Here is a 23,858-nt window from a genome sequence, read left to right as displayed (position 1 = left end):
GACTGTTAGTTTAAGATACGGTATATCACTACAGAGCAGTAGATTGAAAACCATTTGGGAGTGTTACAGTTCTTTTAGAATTTGTCTAGCAGGTTTTCTGACTTGTCGGAACCCCCCCCCCCCCAAAAAAAAAAAAAAAAAAAAAGAAAACCATTTGGGGCTGCAGGTGAAGACACTTACTGGTAAGCCTGATGATTGGAGTTGGTATCCCCAGAACCCACACAGGCTCCTGTAAGCTGTTTTCTGGCCTCTACAATCATGCTGTGACACCTACATTCCCCCATGTGGACGTGTACACACACAAGAAACAAATGTAATGTTTAAATAGGTGTTTAAAAGCCTTTCCCTGAGTCTTGCCTTTTTTTTTTTTTTTTTTTTTTTTTGAGAAATGAAACAAAATAGAATTTAATAGAAAATTTTGCAGAGCACTATAGACTACAAGCGTCTCATTCCTTGGACATTGTATAATCCTTCCCTGTGTGTAAAAATTTGGCGGGTTTATTCATTGCTTACGGACCGCATCTCAACATTCAAGAAAGAATGGAACAGCAGGATACAGTAAACAAACATTGAAGGGCATTAAAAAGTACAAGGATCTCATTTCTCATGCTTTGTTGTTGAGACAGGGTCTCACGAAGTAGCCAAGCTGATGATGAACTCATGATCCTCTTGCCTCAGCCTTAGGAGTGCTGGGATTATGTGCCTGGCTCAAGATTATTTTTTATTTTCCTTTCTCAGCCTCATTATGTTGCCATGTCTATCCTGGATCTCACTCTGTAGATCAAGCTGGCCTTGAACTCACAGAGATCCACCTGCCTCTGCCTCCTGAGTACTGGGACTAAAGGTGTGCATCACCACCACCACCACCACCACCACCACCACCACCACCTGCCTGTAGGATAGGATTTGCTGAAGGAGGCGGAGGCAGAAGGATCATGAGTTTGAGGCCAGCCTGGACTCTGAACTCTTGATCCTCCTGCTTCCATCTCCCAAGTGCTGGGATTACAGAGCCGCCAGGCTTGGAGCATGTATACAGGAATCCATCCTTACCCATGAGCAGTGTATTCTAGGACTGCAGGGGATGCCTGAGACGTGACGGGTACCTAAGCCTCTGTATGCTATTTCCCCCTGTACACACAGACCTGTGATAAAGGTTTAACTCGTAAATTAGACACATTAAGAGGTTAACAGTCACTAATAGTAAAATAGAACAATTATAACAATACAGTATATAATAAAGCTATGTGCTGGGGGTGTGGTTCCGTGGTAAGCTGGGGGTGTGGCTCAGTGGTAAGCTCATACACAAGGCCCTGGGCACCATCTCCAGCACCGCAGAGAACCAAACCGGAACGAACAAACTGTGAAGTGGTGGACGTGGGTCTCTCTCTTTCTCTCAAGATGTCACATTGTACTGTGTACGTGTAGATAACTTCTGTGCTATCTCTTGTTGGCCACAAGTAACTGAAACCACAGAATGGGAAGTTACAGATAAAGGGGACCACTGTCCACACCCTTCACAAATACAACAGTATAGAATGGTCAGAAGTTCAAGGTTATCATCAGCTCTATCTCGGGTTTGAGACCAGCCTGGGATATGAGACCCTGTCTTTAAAAAAGACAAAAGAAGCTAAAAAGTGGCTCCTCTGTTGAGAATGCGTGCTGCTCTTGCAAGCAACCCAAGTTTGGATCCAGCCTCCTCTTGAGCTGGCCCATTACTGTCTGTAACTCCAGCTCCAAGGGATGGGATGCTTTCTGACCTCTTGGGCATCCTTGTACACATGTGGCATACACACCCATATACATACATGAAATTTTAAAAAATGAATCTTGAAAGAGATATATATTTTTAAAGACAGAACACACACAAACATGTATTGAATCTTATGCTTTTATTGAAATCCATTTAACAGGAATGAGCTTAGGAACTGAATTACGTTTTAATTCAGTTGCGTGTACTTATGGCCTATTAACATTTCTGATATTAGCTAAACACTGAGTACAGTGAGGCAAACGGTGTGTGCCCTTCTCTTTGTGATCTCACCTGTGAGGGAGGGGCAGGCTGAATTCTTGTTAACCATCATTTTTGAAACAGTACCTTAGATTGTGTGCATACTGGAGGCGTTTCATACATACCACTTCCCTTTCTGATTCTACATCCCAGCATATAGCCCTAGCCATTTGTTACTGACTGAAAAATAAAGGCTTTTAAAAGGACATGTAGATGCTGGAGGTAGGGTGCATGCTTGGCCTGTCTGGGGTCCTGGGTTCTGTTCCCAGCACCACCACCCATGCACGAAAAAGTCCTTTGCAATAATTAACTGCCCTCCCCTACATTTGTTCCCTGATAAAAACTGACTTGGTAAGTTCTCTACCTTGGATATTGTCAGTGTTTGGGGGTACTGTTGGTGTTTGGGGGTGCAGGCACAGGAAGCAGTTCTTCCACTGCCACTGTCTGAGGGGCCCCCTGGCCCTTAAGGACCTTATCTCATGAGTCCTGGCTTCAACACAGAGAATTCAGGACCAGCCAGTTTATGAAGCAGGGTTGTTTTTTTGTTTTGTTTTTATGCTTTTAAAGAGGGCCTCACCATGTAACTGATCTGAAGTTTACTGTGTAGACTAGGTTAGCCTCAAACTCACAGAAATCAGATTGCCTCTGCCTTTCCAGTGTTGGATTAAAGCCATGCACCAACCACCATGCCTAGCAGAGTTGGGGTTTAATAAAGGTATTTTTGTTTTGTTTTGTTTGCATATGTGTATGATTGTATGTGTGTGTAGAAGCCATTGGATGTCTTCCTCCATTACTGTCCACTTTATTTATTGAGGCAGGGTCTCTTTATAAAGTCTACTGATTCTGGCTAGCCAGGTTGCCCTGAGGATCCTGAGTTCTGGGATCACAGGTGGCTGCCATGCCTGCGTGGCTTCTGATATGGGTGCCTGGGATCCAGCTCCAGCCCTCAGGGGTGCTGGGGGTCCAGCTCCAGCCCTCAGGGGTGCTGGGGGTCCAGCTCCAGCCCTCAGGGGTCCTGGGGGTCCAGCTCCAGCCCTCAGGGGTGCTGGGGGTCCAGCTCCAGCCCTCAGGGTGCTGGGGGTCCAGCTCCAGCCCTCAGGGGTGCTGGGGATCCAACTCCAGCCCTCAGGGGTGCTGGGGGTCCAGCTCCAGCCCTCAGGGGTGCTGGGGGTCCAGCTCCAGCCCTCAGGGGTGCTGGGGGTCCAGCTCCAGCCCTCAGGGGTCCTGGGGGTCCAACTCCAGCCCTCATGCCCTTTACCACTGAGCTATATCCCCAGCCCCAATGACGATAACTTAATATGGGCTTCAGCACAAGGGTTGAGAGAAAGAGAGGTGCTCAGAAGGAAAGGGAAAGCACCCCTGAGAGCATGAGTGTGGGTGCGCTTCTTAGAGTGCAGACGGACAGATGGCTGTGCACTCCCTGCCGTAGGGACCAGCTGCTCAGCTCCCAGTGTTTGGTTTTTTCACAACAGTCCTCGTATGTTGGATTTTGTGAGGTTTGAAGGGTTGCTGAGAAATGTGAGATCACTGGGTGTTTCCCGAGGGGCACCTGCAGGATTACAGTTGATAATGTAAAAGTCTCGCTCACAGGGGTACGGAAGGCAGGACATCATTGTAAACAAAGTTTTACTGGGGACCTTTGGGAGAGGATTGGAGGCGCCAGCCTGAGGCACCGTTACTTACTCTAAACTCTCTCTCTAAAGAAAATGAACTCTCTGAGCAGCTTGTACAGGAAGTGTTCATTGTTGCGGGGTGGGGTTCATGGCTCTCAGTTGATGAGTGGGTTTATTTTAACCTCACTCCTGGGTGAGGCCTCCTTTCCCTTCTCATGTCCCATAGTTTTCCTGTCTTTCTATCCTGCCTCAAAAATCTGTATTTGTTGAGTTTTTAAAATATATTTTAATAACATTTTACATGTATGTATTTAGGAAGTAGATTTGGTTTTGTGTGTGTGTGTGTGTGTGTATTTTATTTTGTTTGTTGTTTTTGGCTTTTTGAGACAGGGTTCTCTCTGTAGCTCTGTCGATCAGACTGGCTTCAAACTCAGAGATCTGCCTGCCTCTGCCTCCTGAGTGCTGGCATTAAAGGCGTGCACTACCCCAACCCCACCCAGCTAGGTGAGGAGATTTATCAAATGTATATATAAATGATAAATGATATCAAATGTAGTTAGTTCTTTATTTTGGTTTGGTCAGAAAGTCGTTCCTTAGCTTCTGACTGAGGAGGAGGGTGTTTGTCTTATTAGGGTTCTGTCCACACCCTGTCAATGCCGTTGTAAAGGAAAGGATGAAGGTGAGCCTTACTGGGCTTTGTATAATGAATGACATGGAGGAACAGTTAACACACAGCACTCTTATCCTTGTTTAATTGATCTTGAGACAGTGACTTAGCATTAAATACCTGTTACTATATTAAGATTTAATATTAAAACCATCCTCCATGACTTCAGAATTTGTCTTTTTAGAAAATGAATGATTTTAGTTCTTACAGACACTGGGGTAGAGTGGGGTTTTTGTTTTGTTTTGTTTTTCCCTTCCCAGGCTAGAGTTCCAGCTTAACTCACTCTCCATCACGTAGCTCCAAAAATAACTCGGTCTCCTCTGGGTTTCTGGGCACCCTGAAGGGCAGGTTCCAGTTCATCCTGCTTTCCGTGGAAAGGCAGCTTTGGAACAGACTCCCAGTACCCCAGCACTCCACCCCAAGCTCCCCCTTTTCCCAGCTTCCATCTCCAAACACAGCTAGAAGGGCTCAGTATGCGAACAGCTCCTGAGCCCGTGCAGAGAGATCTCTTTAAATGGAGAGTCTAACAGAGAGACATATTTACATTAAAATGAGTGATGTTACTAGGTAATTGTACTTTAAAAACGATGTCTGTAAATACTTCAGGGCCTGGGGATATGACTCAAAGGAAGAATGCTTTCCTAGTATGGCATGGCCCTGGGTTTCAGCTCCAATACCACACACACACACACACACACACTCACTCACACACACTCACACTCTCTCACACTAAGCCACCAACCATCGTTAATACAACAATTAAAGAGAAAATAACAAAACGCAGAGGAGAGAGAGTTACTCAGGGCAGCCACTTTGTACAGAGGAACAAGTAAGAGGTCCAGTGGCCCCTCTGTCTCCGAGGCGCTGACACAGAGGGTTTAGGTTTAAACAGAAGGCTAGAAGTTGGCTCAACTACGTAGTCGAGGTCAAGGGTCATCCCTCCCATCAGCGACCCACTGTGTCTTGGCAAGCTGATCTATAGTCAGAACTGTGTGAACTCTCTTCCTGGGAAGTAGGCCCCTGCTCTGACTGTCACCTGGGATTTAGCCTTTCCCTTTTCCCAGCATGGGATTCCTGGGGAAATTTTAATTCTTTGGAGTTCATTGTTTTGATAATCTGAAAGCATAATATCTCTCTTTAAATTACCTTCTCTCCCTCCCAGACAGAAACCTCAAGCTTTGCTTACTTAGGAAGCTCTCTACAACTGAGTTGTGTCCTCAGCCCCCAAAAATGTTAAGAAAAACTACTATCACCAGGTCACATTACTTCCCCCTCACATACAAATCCCCAAATAGCCCATCCTTAAAGCTCCTCACTTCAGCGTTGAGTTCAGAATCCTGGTAGAGGAGCCAGGAGCAACTTCTGGATTCAGTTCATCCCACCACATACCTCAAAGCTCCTGGAATAGGCTTCCTTTTGCCTGCCTCTGCCTAAAACTACTTCTAGTTGAGGCCTTGTTCAAGGAAACCTCCAGTCTCGAACTCAGTGGGGCTCTCAGCAGACCCCTCGTGTACCTGTCATCGTTGAGTGTCACTCTGTGAGTCCGCTCCGAACTGCAGGCTGGGGGCTGTTGGTGGCTCCACCATTCATTGACTTATTTATACATAGGAAGCTGTTGGTGAAATCCTGAACCAGGCACAGGGCGGACTTCATTGCTCACCGTCTTACCTCATTGAAAGCAGGCTCTGCTAGATTGTTGTCATGGGAGTGGGTCAGGGAAAAGACTAGAGCTCAGTTTCCAACCTCATTTCCTCTGGCGCTTAATTTACTGTTGACATGGTAACCTGGGTTGTTGAGCCAAAATGGCCATCTGGCCTTCCTCCAAAAAACAGGCCCCAGCAGGTACTAGGGTATGTATGGTGAAATGTCAGGTTCTGCCAGCCCCCATGTTCCCAAGGGGTGGGGCAGAATCACTCAGAAGGCCTCTCAGGAGATACCAATCTGACCCTCAGAGGAAGTTTGCCCTGTGTGAGAAAGGGTCTCAGTCCCAGATGTAAAGTGTTGAAACACGTGGGGGTGGGGGTGGGGATGGAGATTGATTAAGGAAGTTTGTCACCATCAGGGATTGCTTTAGGACAGGATCAGATGGAATGACTATTCTTTTCTTACACCTTGGACAGTTCTGCATTTTTTGGTTGGTTTGTTTGATTTGGGTTTGAACTTTTTATTCTTTGAGAATTTCGTGCATATCAAGAATTTTGATCATTTTTATACTACTTCTCTACTGTATCCTATCCACCCCTCCCCCACACCTCCCCACAGTGGTCTGGGCTTTTATTTTTGTTGTTTTTTTCCAGACAGGATTTCTCTATGTAGTCCTGGCTATCCTGGAACTCACTCTGTAGACCAGGCTGGCCTCAAACTTAGAGATCTGCCTGCCTCCACCTCAAGTGCTGGGATTAAAGGTGTGTGCCACCACCACCCAGGCTTGGTTTGGGCTTTTTGAGGGGGAGTCTCTCGTAGCTCAGGCTAGCCTCAAACTCTAGTGAATGACCCTGAACTCCTGATCTTTCTATCTCCCTAGGGCTAGAACTACAAGCGTGTGCCACCACCCTGGGCCCTTCTACAGCTTTCTCTCCCCTCCCCCATTGCAAAGTTTTATTTATTCTTAGTTTTACATTTATTTATTCATTTATTATGTGTGTATGGACATGTGTGTGCCCTGGCACTTGGATGGAGATCAGAGGACAGCTTTTCTGCCGTTGGTTCTCTCTCCTTTGAGATCCAGGAGTTATCACACTTGCGTGAGAAGTACCACCCTACCCACTAAGTCTTCTCACTAGCCCCATTCAGTCCCCTCGAAAGGACTTCTTTTTCTTGCAGTGCAGGGATTGGAACCCAGAGACTTACACATTCCAGGCCAGTTGAACAACAACCCCAGCCCTTTGAGAAAAAATGTCGATGAATTTCTTTCCCCTTACTGCAAATAGCATGGTAATACATACATATGCAATCTTTAAATATATATACAAATATATATTCACAAACTGTATGTCTATCAATGTTTACAAATGTATTTTATACATGTAAACTTTATTTTTTTATTTTTCTGTGTATGGGTGTTTTACTTGCACGTATGTCTGTACATCACTTTGGTGCCTGGTACACTTGGAAAATAGAAGAGGGTGTCGGATCCCCCAGAACTGGAGTTAGCTTGAACTGCCTTGTGCTTGCTGGGAAGCAAGCATGGGTGCATTGCGAGCGCAGCCAGTGCAGTTAACCGCTGAGCTGTGTCCGCAGCTCCCATGTATGTAAACTTCAAAAATACATTTTAGCCAGGCGGTGGTGGCGCACGCCTTTAATCCCAGCACTCGGGAGGCAGAGCCAGGCGGATCGCTGTGAGTTCGAGGCCAGCCTGGTCTACCAAGTGAGCTCCAGGAAAGGCGCAAAACTACACAGAGAAACCCTGTCTCGAAAAACCAAAAAAAAAAAAATACATTTTATAGTCTACCTAATCTATACTTAATGTATGTACAAGGTAAAACAAATCTAAACTGTCAAGAGGTGAAAATGTGCCCCCATCTCAGCACAGAGCATGCTCCTCCTGTTGCTTAGGCCAGGGTATGTTCTCTCTTCCTTTTGTTTCCATGGAGATGTTACAAACTGGTTTCCACCCTGGTGGCCGTCCTCCCTTACCCCTTGGGGAGCTGACATGAACTCTTAACTTCCATAGCTTATCTGTGGTCCAGGCAGGCTCTGCAGTACGTGTCTTACTCAGTACAGTGTACACAGTGATCCCTATAGAGCCCCAGACAGATGGCAGCTGGCCAGATGGTAAATCGAAATGAGGTCACGTGCCTGGGAAGTGACAGGACTGTGTTCCCTCCCTGGAGATCCTGTCTCAGAGTGATACTGCTAATTGCTGCAATTATAACTCACCATATTTTGCGATTTGCTTTTATATTTACTTTTTCATTGTTTGTGAGCAAGCCCAGGGCCTTGTGCATACATACAATCTTTCATTGATTTGTTTGTTGTCTTTAATGGCTGAGTTTCATTTCACTGGAGGACAGTGTTTCTTGTACATATATGGCTTTGCCTATGCAGGGATACACTTGCCAGAGAATGTACTGACTAGTAATGGAGTGGCTTGGGCGGAACCTTGAATTTAAAATTTCGTGGGGATGGCCGATGGCACCAATGAACTGCCCTGCTGTATGTGGTACCTGCTTCCCACATCCCATCTTCAATTGCATAAGTACTGTTAATGCTGCTAATGTTCTAGCAGCTTGGTTTAAAATGAAACAGAGTGAGACTGGCCAGCTAGGGTGTGGTGACTCACTGGGCAGACGAGTGTCCCTGCCCACTGAGCCTAAGAGGCTCCACCCTGGCAGCCTCAGGCCTCAGAACATGACCATAGGAAGTGAGCCAGAGACAAGTAACTGTTTTTGTGCTTTGGGAATGCAGTCAGAAAACAAAGCTTATGAGCCTGATCAGGCTTGGCTCAGTGGCTAGAGTGCTTTCCTAGCAAGACTGAGGACCTGGGTTCAGTCTATAGCATCTTAAAATGATTTAAAAAAAAAAAAAAAAAAAAAGATAACCTAAAAAGCTTTGACCTCCTACAAGATGAAAGCCTGCTGGCCAGTTGAAAAAAGTCCTGCTGGCATAGGAATTGAAGCCATCTGGTGACCTGGTGTCTGGCACACAGGAGGAATTTAAAGAGGTTGGAACCCTGCTGTAGGGGCTTACTTTTATCAATGGATGTGCTGAAATGCTTTGGTGAAGTGTGCAGGGGTATTTATTGACAAGGACTCCCCCACTCCGCCCCCACAGTCTCTTATTTTCATTTTTTTCTAGCAGTTTTATGAAAATGTAAGCCACATACCATAAAACTTACCCATTTAAATGTACAATCCAGTGGCTTTTAGTATATTCGTAAAATTATTCATCCATCTCTATAACTAGCTTTGTCAAAAGCTGTACCTCTCAGGCATCACTTCCTCATATCTCTGGTCTATTCAGCCCTCGAGATCACTAATCTACTTTCTGTTTCTGTGAGTTTGCCTTTTCTAGACTTAAAAAGTATTACATTTATTTATTTGTATGCCACACGGTGCATATAGAAGTCAGAGGACAACTTGCAGGAATTGTTAGAGGGGAGATGCTAAGATTAAACTTGGATCATCAAGGCTGACGGCAAACGCCTTTACCCACCAGTCATCTTATTGGCCCACAGGTACTTTGTATCCATAGATCCGTTCTGAGGAGTGGCATAAGCGGGTCTCATAGGAACTGTGTTTAATGTTTAAGTCTCACACTTCCAAACTTCTTGTTCTCTGAACCTGGAATTCTTCCACTTTTCTCTCTATCCTCACAAACGATGTGAGATGCTGGTAGGATGCTGTCTGGGTGGGTGGGGGGCTCCCAAGAGGCCATGGCATTATGTCACCCTAGCAAATGCTACTGCTTTGACTTTTATTATTTCCAGCTTTACCTTTCTTCGAAGCCAGGGCTCTGAACCCCAAAAGTTACAGTTGTAGCTACTCTTTGCAACCAGGATTTTCTTTGGGATGTTTGGTTTGATCGATTTATCTTGAGACAGGACCTCACTTTGTAGCATTGGCTAGCCATGAGCTCGCTATGTAGACCAAGCTGGTCTTGAACTCACAGCCTTCTGAGTAATGGAATTAAAGCTATCTGCTACCGCATCCAGTTATTTTACTTTTTAAATGTGTGTGTGTGTGTGTGTGTGTGTGTGTGTGTGTGTGTGTGTACATATACATACATATAGAGAGAAGGGGGCACATACATTCTGTGACATGTGAGGTCAGAGAATAACTTGACTCAGTTCTTTCCTTCTACCACTTGGGTCCTGGGAATCACACTCCTGTTTTCAGGCTTGGGGCGAGCACACACACAAACACAAAGAAGGCTGGGGATATAGTTCAGTGTCAGAGTGCTTCCCTAGATTGTGAGAGGCCCTAGGTTCGATCCCCAGTACTGGAAGAAGGAAAAAAGTCTCCCTTTCCACTCCATGGTGGACTGTTGCATGGCTATATTTTAATATTGTAGTTTCTTGGGATTTGTGGGTTGCTTTGACAGTCTCCAGTATTTCACTGCTACATGGAGTGCCGGGTTCCGTGGATGAATGTATAAAGCTGCTAAGTGCATGTGACATGATGTGAGGGAGCCACGGAGCCTTGTTGGTCTCCTCCCATCCTCGCTTGGCTGTGATCCTTCCTTCTCCCTGCTTTTTGCATTTTCCTGTGGAGTCTGGTGTGAGCCCTCTGTTTCCTCCAGGAAGGAGAGCCTGGGCTAACTCAAGAGTTATGTTTCTTGGAATCTCCAGAACAACAGGGGGACAGAACATTTATAACAAGCAACTGATCAAAGGAGGACTCGGTTGGTCCCTGGATGCTTAATAAAAGGCTAGACTTGCTATGATCATGGAAATAATGATACTACTACTACTAATAATAATAATGTGGTTAAAACAAGAGTTGTAGCTATAGCTCAAAAGGCCTAGCACATATGAAGTCCTGGCTTTAAGCCCTGAATAAACCCAGTGTGGTGGTATACACCTGTAATCCCAGCACTTGGGGAGATGGCCAGAAATTTAGGGTCATCCTGGGCTATATCAGGTTTGAGGCTAGCCTGGATTACACGAGACCCTGTCTCAAAACCCAAACCAAAACACAAACAAAAGACCCAACACGGTTGTCACTTGTGCCAAGGGCCTCGAAGACACTGCATGTTCTTCTAGTACCGTCCCTGCACCACCCAGGAAATGTGTTTGCATTGTTGAAATTCTGTTTATTTACTTTTATTTTGTATTCTTAGAAGAATCAAGCCTCCCTATTCCCTTTTTAGCTTATTTGTGTATGTATGCATACAGGCTTGGGTGCTCTGTGTGTGTGTATGTGTGTGGGCTTGGGTGTGCTCTGTGTGAGTATGTGTGTGGGCTTGGGTGTGCTCTGTGTGTGTATGTGTGTAGGCTTGGGTGTGCTCTGTGTGTGTGCTTGGGTGTGCTCTGTGTGTGTATGTGTGGGCTTGGGTGTGCTCTGTGTGTGTATGTGTGCAGGCTTGGGTGTGCTCTGTGTGTGTGTGTGTATGTGTGTGGGCTTGGGTGTGCTCTGTGTGTATGTGTGCAGGCTTGGGTGTGCTCTGTGTGTGTATGTGTGGGCTTGGGTGTTCTGTCATCACGCATAAGTAAAAGAGGATAACTTGTGGGACTCTGTTTCCCTTCTACACCGTGGGTCCCAGAGACTGAGTCTATATTGTCAGCCGTGGTGTCGGGTACCTTCACCCACTGACCCATCTCACCTCGGCCCTCTATTCCCCGCCCCCCTTTTATAAAAGATTTATGTTTATTTATGTGTATGGGTGTTTTGCCTGTTGTATATCTGTGCACCATGACCATGCCATGCCTGCAGAGGTCAACTAAGAACATTGGAACTGGAGTTTTAAATGATTGTGAGCTGCCGTATGGGTGCTGAGAAGTGAACCCAAGACCTCTGGAAGAGCAGGCAGTGCTCTTAACCACTGAGCCTCTCTGTTCCTTTTTGGAGACAAGGTCTTGCCATGTTGCTAGCTGGCTTTAAACTCGGGCCTCCTGTGGAAGGGTTAGAGCTACATCTGCATGCCACTGTTCCTGGCTCTTTCCTCTTATTTATGACAAACCTTTAGCAGCTGCAAAATTAACTTGCCTACTCAGCAGTTGAGATTTAAAATCATTTGAACTAGAGACAGTTAGAGCTGGTAGAGGCTTAGGGATCATCTAACTGCTGGGAGTGTCACTCAGTGGTAGATCATGTGCTAGCATGTATGAGGAAGCCCTGAGTTCATCTCTACAGCATCAACAGACTCATTTACAATAGTGCTTTTTGTTTGCTGACTTTGGTTTACACTTTTAGGGCTGAGAATATAGATTAATGGTAGGATGCTAGCCTAGCATGCATGAGACCCTAGGTTCAATCTCCAGCACCACACACACACACACACACACACACACACACACACACACACACACACACACAGACTGACTACACATGCAATCCTGGAGTATGATTTCATTGTAAAACATATGCAGATAGTTTTCTTGCCCAGATGGTGAAAGTATCACAGCAGTGACAGTGAGCTCAGGCAGGGTCACCCTGATGTGCATTGCCGTCTCAAAGAGCTACTTTGTAGTGGGAGCATCTATCCTGGGTATAGGGGCCACGAGAAACACTGGGCACCAGTCCCCAAAATCTTTATCCTTATTTGTCAACAAAAGCAATCGTTCATTTTCCACAGAGCCAGCAGTGATAGGACCAGGATCAAGGGACCTAGATGCCAGTGCTAGAACTTTATCTATCTATCTATCTATCTATCTATCTATCTATCTATCTATCTATCTATCTTTTGGGTTTTTCAAGACAGGGTTTCCTTTTTGTTTTGTTTTTCAAAACAGAGTTTCTCTGTGTAGCCCTGGAAATCGCTCTGTAGACCAGACTGGCCTGTGCCATCACTACCCAGCAGACCTTTTTAAGAATTAATTTTTATTTATTTATTTTGTGTGTACCGAGCATGTATGTGGAAGTGAGAAGACAGTTTGTCAGCTTGAGGAAGCTGTTTCTCTCCTCCTACCAGGTGGGTCCCAGGGATCGAACTCAGGTTGTCAGAGTTGGCGGTAGGAAGAATAGGCAGTAGTAGGTCCTGCCAAGCTATCACCCCGGCCTAATACTTGACTTTTTAATACTGTGCTTTAAAAAAGGAAAAGTCAGTTGCAGCTATGTATGGTGGTGAACGCCCATAATCCCAGCACTTGAGAGGCTGAGGCTGGAGGATAGAGAGCTTGGGGCCAGTTTTCTGTAGTGAGACCCCCACCTTAGAAACAAGTCAGTTGCATGAAGCCACCTGTGGCTGGTGAGGTATGGAGTAATTCCTGAGTTTGGGAAGGGTCATTTTTGTCATCTACCCTCCCCCCCAACACCACACCCTCACCTGTAAAGTACTGTCTTCCTTGTTTGTTGTTTGGTTTTGTTTTTAGTGGTGTTGGGGATGGAACCTGGGACCTCGTGTGTTTCAGGCAACCAGTGTACCAGTTAGCCACCGCCCCAACCCTTTAACTACGGTTTTGGTTGGTGCTCCTGAGTCTAGCCAGATGACTTCTGTTGATAATCCACCCCCTGAGTGGGACAGGCCCTGGTGGTGGTGGTGGTGTAGGTAGTGGTGGAGTCGTCCTTCATTCACAACAGACATAGTCAGAGAACCATGTCTCCACAGGTAGAGACATGCTCAGAAGGACAGGCAGCCTCCGCTTCTCCAGACAGACAGATGAGCCATTCCCAGCTGCTGAAATATAAGCGGGGACAGTGATGTGCCTTTTAAAATACAGGGATTGAAATTCAGAAACTATTTTGGATGTCAGCATATCTGCTGGGGAGTCATTCATAAGAGGGGAAAAGATGAGTGCAAGCCAGCTCTGTAGTAGTAAACTCACATAGTGCATTACTCTGTACTGTTGCAAATGTGTAAATTTTACACTCCCTTGGCATAATCTCCCATTAAAACTTGAGTGACATATTTACTGCTGCTTGGAGTATAACTTACAAGAACATTTTGGGGCAATTTCTAATTTTTTTTTTGTTTCACTGCTGAGGTTTGGACCCCCGGGCTGAGCACTCTGCCACACTGACCTGTTTCCCAGGCCCCCAGACTTTAAATCTGGTCCAGCAATTACACTGAAAACAAACAAAACTCTCTCCTCCTGAGATCTTGCACGAGTATGCAGAGTTACAGAGATAAAGATGCTAGCGTCAGCACTGTTTGTACTGGGACATACTGGAAGGCATCCAAGTACGTTCTCCTTGGGGCAGATGTGTAGGGTACACCTACACAGTCCGTATCCCACGCCCTGGGAAGGATGCAGTCTGCACACACAAGCCGGGAGGGAGGCCGTCTAAGATTGAGTGTTAAGTGCAGAAAGCAGGATTCCGAACAGAGGCGAGGCTCTTGATGCACACCTTTAACAAAGGCAGAGAGGAAACCTGCTGAATGTCTTCAGCAAGCGTCAGCCCACGAAAGGCTGTTGGGAGGACTCCGCTTTCTCATTCAGAATTCTGTAGTGCTTGTAGTTTTCATGTGAAGCAGACGGTCCTTTTGGAGTGGGGGATGGTGGCGGTGGTGGTTAGGACCACTAAATAAAGCATGAAGTCCAAGGGATCCGCTCCCCCAAAAGGATGTAATGTGTTTTCTGTGTGATTCCGAGCATGTTTTTAAAAATGCATGGAATAGAACTCACTGAAGGCATGCGTGGACAGTGGCTGCTGCGGCCTTGTCTGTATTTGCCAAGTGGTTTCATTAATCTTAAATTAGCTTCTAGACCAGAAAGGGAAAAAAAAATACGGGCTTTGCAGAGGTTGGAAAGCCTCTTTCAAGAGAACTCTGGCCGTGTGTGTGTGTGTGTGTGTGTGTGTGTGTGTGTGTGTGTGTGTGTGTGGTGAAGTCTCCGCTCCTTTTCCTGATGACTTCTATTTTTAACAGGATCCCAGTGAGGGGTCCATGCTCGGAGGGTGGGCACTGTGCAGCTAGCTCTGCTGAGGCCTGGGAAGCTGGACTTCTTCCAAGGACGGCTGGAGCACTGGGGGATACCGATGGTGGCAAAGGCCATCTGAAATTGCTGTCCCTTGACTGCCCCTTCCCTATTTCAGAGCTCCTTCTGGCCCTTATCACCCAGATGATGCCCAGGCCCCAACTATTATCTACCCCATAGGGGTAGGTCCATGGGGCCTGGAAGGGAGTTTGGGTCTTGGTGATCCTAGAGCAAAGATTTAAGTTCCTTTGGGGCAAAGACTTGAGTTTCTTAGGAAGGGAGCAAAAGGGTAGTGAAGATTCGGCGCACTGTGGACTGAGGGTATTGGTTCGGAAAGGGAGGGGAGATTCTGCTTTTGTATCCCCAAAGCAATGAAATGACTGAGGAAAGTTCAAATGGGAGGCTGCTAAGTCAGTCTGTTTTCTGTTGCTGTAACAAAACAACTATCATGGTTTATAAAGAATAGCTGCTGGGTGGGTGGCTTGGCACACACCTCTAATCCCAGCACTCGGGAGGCACAGGCAGGAGGATCTTTGCGAGTCTGAGGCCAGCTGGGTCTACAGAGTGAATTCTAGAACAGCCAGGACTATACTATGAAACCCTGACTCAAAAAGGAAAAAGGGGGGGGAGGGGACAATTAATTAATTGAAAAATTCTTTTTAAATAGAAGTTTAAGATTGGATCCTGGGACATCCAGGAGCCTATCTGGCATCTTCTGGCATCTGGCAAGAGCCTTATCCTGCTGAGTCATAACATGGTAGAGGGAGTCACATGATGAGATACAGTGACTATATTAACCCTGGTCTGTTCCTCTTCTCATAAAGCCACTGATGCCGTCATGGGGCTGGCAGGGGGCTCTATCTCCCTGGCCTCCTCTACCCCTGGTCTGCTCCCAAGGATCCTGTCTCTAAATACCATCTGCATGGGAGTTCGGGGATTGAGTTTCCAACACATGAGGCTTGAGGGACATACTCAGACTGTAGCACATACCATACAGCCATTTAACAGCCTTTCTTCCTTCTCCTCCTCTTCATCCTCCTCCTCTTCATCCTCCTCATTCTTCCATGTTTTGAGCCAGCTCTATGTAGCCCTGTCCACCCTGGCACTTTCTATGTAACCCAGGCTGACCTCAGACTCATGGCAATCCACCTGCCTCAGCTTCCCGGGGCTGGGACTACAGGTGTGCACCACTGTGCCTAGCTTTCTTAGCCTTCCTCATGAAGATAATAAGAGCCTGTTTAAGCAGTCCTTGCCATAGCACTTAGATTGGGTTCATTTTCCCAGATGACAGGATGCATCTCGAATTAGTGTGAGAGTGAGTTTAGTCATCTTTCTGTGAAGTTGATTCCTGGGTGCAGGAGCTGCTGGGGGAGTTAAGGAATGGGGGTTTTGTTGTTGGCTCCCCTCCCCCCATGATAGCTTTCTAGCAAAGCTATCAAATGGGATAATCAAATGGGATATCCCATTTGCCTTTTATACAAAGTATTTATAGCGGTGCCATGTCAGGAAATCAGACCTGGAAATCAGGAATTCAAACACTTGTTTGAATGGGAGAAAGGAGCATTTTCTGGGGGGCAAACCTAGGGCCTTGTGTATACTAGGCAAGCACTCTATCACTGAGCTATATACTCCCAGCCCAATATAATATAATTTTTTTTTTTTTTTTATTTTCTTGAGACAGTCTCACTTTGCAGCTCTGACTATCCTAGAACTATGATGACCAGGCTGGCCCCAAACTCATAGAAGTTTGCCTGCCCAGCAATCTTATTTTATTAAAAAAAAAAAAAAAAAAAAAGACAAAAGAAAACTTGGTGTGTGTGCGCATGCGTGTGCACATGTACATGCACACAGGCTTTGATACCTGAGAAGGCTGGAAGAGGATAACAGGTCCTGTGAGCTGGAGTTATATTCAGCTGTGAGCTGTGTAACATGGCTGCTCATCAAACCAAACTCAGGTCCTCTGCAAGTACAGTGAATACTCTTAACTGCTGAGCCATCTCTCCAGCCCTCAGAAAGTCTTATTTTCACTTTCAGCTTTTTGACAGCAAGTGAAGAATTGTATAATTAGCATGTCGGAGACTTCTATCTGTAGGCTGAGCCCATGAGAACACACTGGGTCCCTCCGGGACTGTTGTTGGGAGGACAGCGAATGGGAATCCTTTCTTTGGGATGCTGTGGTCCTCCCCGGGGGATCTAATTGGGGAGGAGGCGGCTGGCTGCCCCTGGCCTGGGCCTAACACTCCCTTTGCTTTCTGCAGGAAGCCTGGAAGCATGCGATTGAGAAGGCCAAGCACATGCCTGACCCCTGGGCCGAGTTCCATCTGGAAGACATCGCCACAGAACATGCTACTCGGCACAGGTCAGCAGTTTGTCCCAGGGGCTTTGAGCGGTCCTTGTGGGGTGGGGGTGGAGCATCGTGGGTCCTGCTTCTGGTTAAAGAAAAAGAACGAATACAATGCCCCAGTTTCAGATTTTCTACAGCCGGTGGGGTTGTCAGAGAGGCCCAACCAGTTAAGTCTGTCCTAGCATTCCTAGTTGGAAACAATCTGCAACATGGAAACTTTTCGTCCTAGACGTTTTGGATAAGGAAGGGGGAGCATTTTGTGCAGCAAAGGTGCCTTGATCCTCCATTTGAAGGTGGTTGAGAGTTGAGCAGCTGGTCAGGGCAGCCCAGGGACCCAGGTTCCTTCTGACTTGCGACACCATCCTCCCAATGCTTGTCCTTGCAAATACCAGGAAAGGTGAACAGCATCAAGACAGCGCAGCAGGTTTTAATGCATGGTCACCGGCGGCGGTGACATTTTTCTTTGGCTAGCACACTCCGTCGTCTTCCATCATTTCTGCTCCTGTCCTTCACGGAGACGGCTACAGAGCCCCCCGTGGGCCTCCCCTCCTCAGCTGGAAGCCTACCTCCCAGTGTGGGGTCAGGATAGGTCAGCATGGTGTGGAGCCCAGTATATGAGGTATATGTAGGTCCTACCTCTTTCTACCTGCTAGAGCACTAGGGTAGCAAGCTGGTGACACCGTGTCCAGGACCTGAGGATCACCAGGGAAAGAGGGGCCCTATGGTTCTATGTCTTGAAGCCCAGCTGGTATCTTAGACCAGGCTGAACTGTTTATTTCCTAACTAAAAGGCTGAGTTTATGCTACCCAGACTGCCAATGAGAGTATGCCAAGCATGGCTGTCTGAAACATTCTGAAATTTCTAAACCTGATGCTTCTTTCTCTGGCCATAGCTTTTTAAGATTTTTTTAAGCCTTGGTACAGGCTGGCCCTCTGTTTAGGACAGGTTTCCTGTCCATCTGAACTGTTTCCAGGGTGGTTGAGAGCTAGATTCTGCTTTACACATGCCTGAGTTTGAATCCTGATGCTCAGGCAGGAGAGAGACCTCACCTCTGAGCCAGTTTCTGTAAAACTGGCATAGTAATTGTCACCATCTAAGAGTCTCTGCAAAGATGAAATGAAACCATCTGTTTAAGAACCCAGCATTGCCTGGCGGCGGTGGCGCACGCCTTTAATCCCAGCATCCGGGAGGCAGAGGCAGGCGGATCTCTGTGAGTTTGAGGCCAGCCCGGTCTACAGAGCAAGATCTAGGACAGGCTCCAAAGCTACACAGAGAAACCCTGTCTCAAAAAAACCAAAGGGGGAAAAAAAAAAGAACCCAGCATATCATGAACTCCATGAGCTTTAGATGCACTAGGCATTGAATCATTCCTGCATTTACTTACTTGTTACTGGGGATTGAACCTAGGGCTTTCTATATACTAGACAGGTGTTCTGCCTGTGAGCCCCCGTTCCCAGCCTTCATTTCATTTTTAAGATAGGTCTCCTCAAGTTGGCCTAGGCTGACTTTGAACTTACTATATAGCCCAGGCAGACCTCCAACCTGGCTATTCTTCTGCCTCACCTTTGAAAGAGCTGGGGTTACAGGTCTGTCACCACTGGTCCTGACTGACTCTTCCCTTTATGGCGTTAGTGGTTGTGAGCAGCAAGCAGGACCTTTCAAGGTTGCACACTGACCCCCTTCCCCAGCTTCTGGGTGTCTCTCAGAGTGGAGGTAAGGGAGTGGTACGTCTGTGGCCTCCCTCTCTCTGTAGACTGTGTAGAACATGGTGCTTGCCTCCACTGGCTGCAGGCAGATTGGCAGCCTGGGAGAGCCCTCCTCCTCCTCTGAGCCTAGGGAGGTGTCCTGCTTGTTCCTCTTGCTCAGGTTGCCAGTTCTGACAAACCTGTTTGCCCAGGTCTGGGTGTTCTGAACCAGGAGGCCCCTGGCCAGAGATAAGGGTTGGTCCCTGCTGTAGTGACTCACTGAGGTTGGAACTCCACCAGGCCGGAGGCTGCCAAATGTGCTCTGGGAAGGGAATTCCTGAGAGAGTGACTATGGGGGTATTCTGGAACCACCCCTCCCCCTTCCGCCCCTCCTTCCTCCGTTGTCCATTACTCTTCATCGTCTTTCCTGCCACGTCTCTGTTCATCTCTCCACATCTCTCTCCGCCTGTCTCACGTGTTCATCTCTTAATCAGTCCCCCCTCTCTGTTTTTTTCTCATCTTCCCTCTATCATTTCCTCGGTGTTTCCTCCACACTCTTTCTTATCTTGCCTCGGAGGTGACTCTTCCCCTGACCCCTACTTGTACTGTGACAGTCCTTACCCCTTGGGAGCTGTATCTACCTGTGTGGGCTGCTCCTGGCCCAAGTGCTTGGCAAAATCGAGAGACTGCTGCCTCCCTCCATCTCCGGGACCTGCTGTTTGTTACTGTTAGGTCTCGGGCAGTCCACATGTTCAGAGACCCTCCTATAGTCCTATAGGATATGTGGACTGCTTGTTGGACTGTCTGAGACCTAACAGTTATATAGATCAGTTATGAGGATATTTATATCTTCAGTCACCCATCCAGCGCGTGTTTATTAAGCATCTACACACACTAGGCCCTGTGGTAAGCAAGACAGACATGGGCCTGTTTTGTGGAGTTATGGCCTGATGAAAGAGCAGAGCAAGCCAGGCAAGAGCTCGGCAGGGAGTGCTGGTCTTGGCAACACCACACAGAAGGAATAAGTGTGTCTGAGGAAAGGCAAGTCCCCCTGAGGTCACAGGTAGAGCCTGGGAGAGAGGGAGGAAGGTGTCCACAGCCCACCCCCAAGACTCAGCAAGCCTGTTAGCCCAGGTGCAGAGGAGGCTGGGTCCTGAGGCCCATAGAGAGCCCAGGAGTGTTTGAGCTAGTGAGGGGCAGGACCAGGATGCTCTAGGTGGGTCTGATCTCTGTAGGTACAACGCTGTCACCGGGGAATGGCTGAAAGACGAGGTTCTGATCAAGATGGCATCTCAGGTAAGCAGAAACCTGAGCTGCGAGGGGACAGGGCCTGGTAGGGACTTTCCCAAGCCATTTCAGTGCCTTCCTTCCATTCCCGCTATCTTTAATTTTGTTTTTTATTTTCATTTATTTATTGTGTGTGCATGTGAGAGAAACAGACAGAGCTGTCCTTTGCAGGCCAGGCTAAGTAGTATCATACTCGCTATGGCTGGTCTCAAACTCACAAGTTCCTGCCTCAGTTTCCTGCATGCATACTGTGAACCCACTTTAATTTTTATCTTTGGGGTTTTTCCTGTGTTATCATTCACATATTTTTTTCAATTGTATTTTAGTGTGTGTGTGTGTGTGTGTGTGTGTGTGTGTGTGTGTGTGTGTGTGTGTGTTGAGGTCAGAGGACAACTTGTTTTCTTTCTTTTCTTCATACGGATCCCAGGGGCCGAGTTCATGTTTTCAGGCGAAGTGTCAAGCACTTCAACTTTCTGAGCCATTCCCTGGCACTATATTATATTTTTTAATTCTTATTAACTTTTTTTATTTTTTTATTTGTATGTGAGGGCATGCGTGCGTGAGGGCATGTGTGCTGCCGTGCACATGTGGAGGTCAGGTCAGACGGCAGCCTGTGGCATTTGGTTCTCTCTCTATCATGGGGTTTCCTGGATGCTCCTTTTGTCGTGCTCGGCGGCAGGCATTTTACTCACCGAGCCGCCTCCCCAGCCAACATTCTGTGTTTTTAAATACTCGTTCATTAGCATGTAGCTCACATACCACACGCACTGCTCACTTCACTTACGCGGTTCAGGCTTGGGCTGCAGGTCAGTGGGAGCATGCTTGCCTAGCATGCACAGGACCTTGGTATCCACCCCAGCACTGCAAAAAGAAAGGGAAACACATGCAATTCAATGGCCTTCAGCTGTTTAACAATCACCACTCATTTCCAGAACTTCCTCCCGCTTTATGGTTTTAGAAGTTCATATATGCACATCTGTGTTCTGATCAGCCCACTATTCCCCCATGTTATCGCCACCCCCCCCCCACACACACCTTCATATACTCTGTTTAAATCCATAGAACCCACTCTATTATGTTCATGGAGCCACACGCTGGAGCATGGACTGCCCACCAGGGGTCGAATCCCTGAGGCATGCTCACACCTTCACACGTCCTGCTCCAGATCAAGCCAACCCAAATCCCAGCATGGACCGAGGATGGCCCAGGAAGACCCAGCCCTAGCTGAGGAGCTGTTTCGGAACATTTTTACCCTCCCTGGCCACCCCATTCCTCCATCACCCGAACTCTTGGAAACCCCCCCCACACACACACACACACTTTCTGTAATGCAGATAGCTCAGCTTTAGGCCCTTCATATACAAAGATGTCATGAAGACGTCTCAGTGGGTCACTGCCAATGGACGGATTGCATGGCACTACCCTGGTTTTTTGTTTATTTGTTTGTTTGTTCAAGCTACTAAATACATTCAGTGGCTGCAACCAGCCTCCTGCAAAGAAAAAAGAAAGCAGGACTGGAAAAAAGGGGCTCTTCCTGCTCAGTGAGGGGACCTCTTAGAATGTAACACACTCGCAGGAGAAACAGGGAAGCTGTTCCTCATTGGTGTATAAGTCCTCAGCAAGTGGGAGGTGCGGGGTTCCATCCCCACACCAAGAAGCAAGCGAAGCATACATCTTGATGAGTGTCCTGTCCCCAAGGCAGACACACTAGCACAGCACCCAGAGAAGCAGAACATAACCAGTGTCCCCACAGGCTTCTCTCAGTCACTACTCACACACCAAGACTCAACACTGTCCCAAACCCTGTCCTAAGATTTTCATTTCTTCTGTCATTGCGCCTTTTGAGTGTGGTTTCTTTTACTCAACATTTTCCATTTTTTAAAATAATTTTTAAAAAATTTTATTTTATGTGCATTAGTGTTTTGGGTCTCCTGGAATTGGAATCACAGACAGTTGTGAGCCGCTTGCTGTGTGGGTGCTGGGAGTCGAAACCAGGTCCTCCGGAAGAACAGCCAGTGCTCTTAACCCTTGAGCCATCTCTCTGGCCTCAACAGTTTCCATTTTTTTCTTTGCTGAGTAAGCACTTCGCTGAATGAATAGACCTGGCGCTTTGTGTGGCAGGTTACTAGTGGTCACTGAGGTAGCCTGCCCTCTCCTCCCTTCTCTCTGTTCTTACTGTTTTCCTTCTTTCTGTTTCTTCATATTTTCAAGTGTGTGTGTGTGTGTGTGTGTGTGTGTGTGTGTGTGTGTACGTACACAGTGCCCCCCAGAGGCCAGAAGAGGGCCCAGGAGCTAGAGTTATAGGTGGTTGGTTGAGCTGCATAACATGGATGCTGGGAGCTGAACTCAGGTCCTCTGCAAGGCAGACAGAGTTCTTAACTGCTGAGCCTTTTTTTTCCCCTTCTGTTTTGAAATAGCATTATTTTGAGATAGCATTATTCAGCTTTTCATACCTGGGACACAATTCTCTATACAATCATTTTGTTGTTGGGGTTTTTTGTTTTCTTTTGTTTTGTTTTTTTGACAGGGTTTCTCTATCTAGCCCTGGCTGTCCTGGAATTTGCTTTGTAGACCAGGCTGGACTTGAATTCAGAGGTCCGCCTGCCTCTGCCTCCTGAGTGCTAGGATCAAAGGCGAGAGTCACCACGCCTGGCTCATGGTTTCAGAACTTCCAGTTCGTGGTCTGTTGGCCCTGATGCTTAGGACCTGTGTAGGCTCATTACATTCCAGCAGAAGCTCGTGGCAGAGGAGGCCTGTTCACCTGATGGTGACCGGGAAGCAGAGAGGAAAAGCAAGGACTGAAAAAATCACCCTTTGTCATGCACTGCCCCTCTCCAGCACTGTGGGTTCTTCCGTGGGGTTGAGATGATGGATCAGGGGTCCTCCTCATCCCAGCAGTCTCCAGGCTGAAAGGCCTGTCTGGCTTTGGTACTGAGGCTCAGGAGGGACAGCCTAGGGTTATAGGATTGAGGTCATGTGCGGGACACCTTGCTGGGTAGGCAGTGACAGTGGGGGTCACGGGATGTGGGCACTGATGACTCTGCCTGTCTTTCAGCCTTTCGGCCGCGGAGCAATGAGGGAGTGCTTCAGGACGTAAGTGACTTGGCCTGGGAAAGCTAAGACTGGGGCGTGGGTAGTGGTAATTTCCAACCAAAGGCTGGAGACAAGTGGTCTGGGCCTCCATGTTGCCCAAGTTCTCCATCCGGTGTCTGTTGGACCCCACACTGGCCCGGTGGTAGGGCTCTGGAGCATAGAGAATGGGATGGGAGGCCCCTGACACTGGTCCTCAGCCCTTCTGGAGGGGTGCGGATGTTGCCTTTCCTCTACCCCTCTACCTTGTTCTTCCTCCACCTAGTCAGACAGGGCCTAGTTATTCCGAGAGGCTGTGTCTGCGGTGAACTGCTGAGTTCTAGACAGGCTCCCCCTTGTCTTTCTTCCCCAGGAAGAAACTTTCCAACTTTTTACATGCCCAGCAATGGAAGGGGGCCTCCAACTACGTGGCAAAACGCTACCTGGAGCCGGTGGACAGGAGCGTGTACTTTGAGGACGTCCAACTCCAGATGGAGGCCAAGCTCTGGGGGGAGGAGTACAATCGGCACAAGCCCCCCAAGCAGGTGCGTGAGCCCCGCCTATCTCCCTCCTACACCGCTGGCTGGCTACGAGGGTGATGGTGAAACTCGGGGTGCTGGTCTGTGCCCAGGTGGGCAGTGTGCTCCCAGTCCAGTCCTCCCACCTGAC

General features: G+C 47.5%; 1 protein-coding gene and 1 non-coding gene across 5 annotated transcripts in view; both read left to right on the top strand.

Moving 5' to 3' along the window:
* Eef2k (eukaryotic elongation factor 2 kinase) overlaps positions 1–23,858 on the top strand; it is a 59,617-nt gene that overhangs the window by 13,842 nt on the left and 21,917 nt on the right. For 3 of the 4 annotated variants that reach the window (XM_037211008.1, XM_028867839.2, XM_037211007.1), the window contains exons 3-6: positions 17,063–17,163; positions 20,069–20,129; positions 23,176–23,213; positions 23,563–23,734. In XM_037211008.1, the coding sequence (XP_037066903.1) occupies positions 17,063–17,163; positions 20,069–20,129; positions 23,176–23,213; positions 23,563–23,734 (372 nt within the window). Of the gene's footprint in view, positions 1–17,062; positions 17,164–20,068; positions 20,130–23,175; positions 23,214–23,562; positions 23,735–23,858 lie in introns of those variants that run through there. The other variant, XM_037211009.1, reaches the window with a different exon arrangement.
* LOC114692246 lies at positions 59–116 on the top strand. Its single transcript, XR_003734374.1, has one exon. It is a non-coding gene; the product is annotated as a U7 small nuclear RNA (small nuclear RNA).

The sequence above is a fragment of the Peromyscus leucopus genome, chromosome 1 (genome assembly GCF_004664715.2).
Source record: "Peromyscus leucopus breed LL Stock chromosome 1, UCI_PerLeu_2.1, whole genome shotgun sequence".
Taxonomy (NCBI): Eukaryota; Metazoa; Chordata; class Mammalia; order Rodentia; family Cricetidae; genus Peromyscus; species Peromyscus leucopus.
This window is presented reverse-complemented; position numbering and strand designations above follow the sequence as displayed.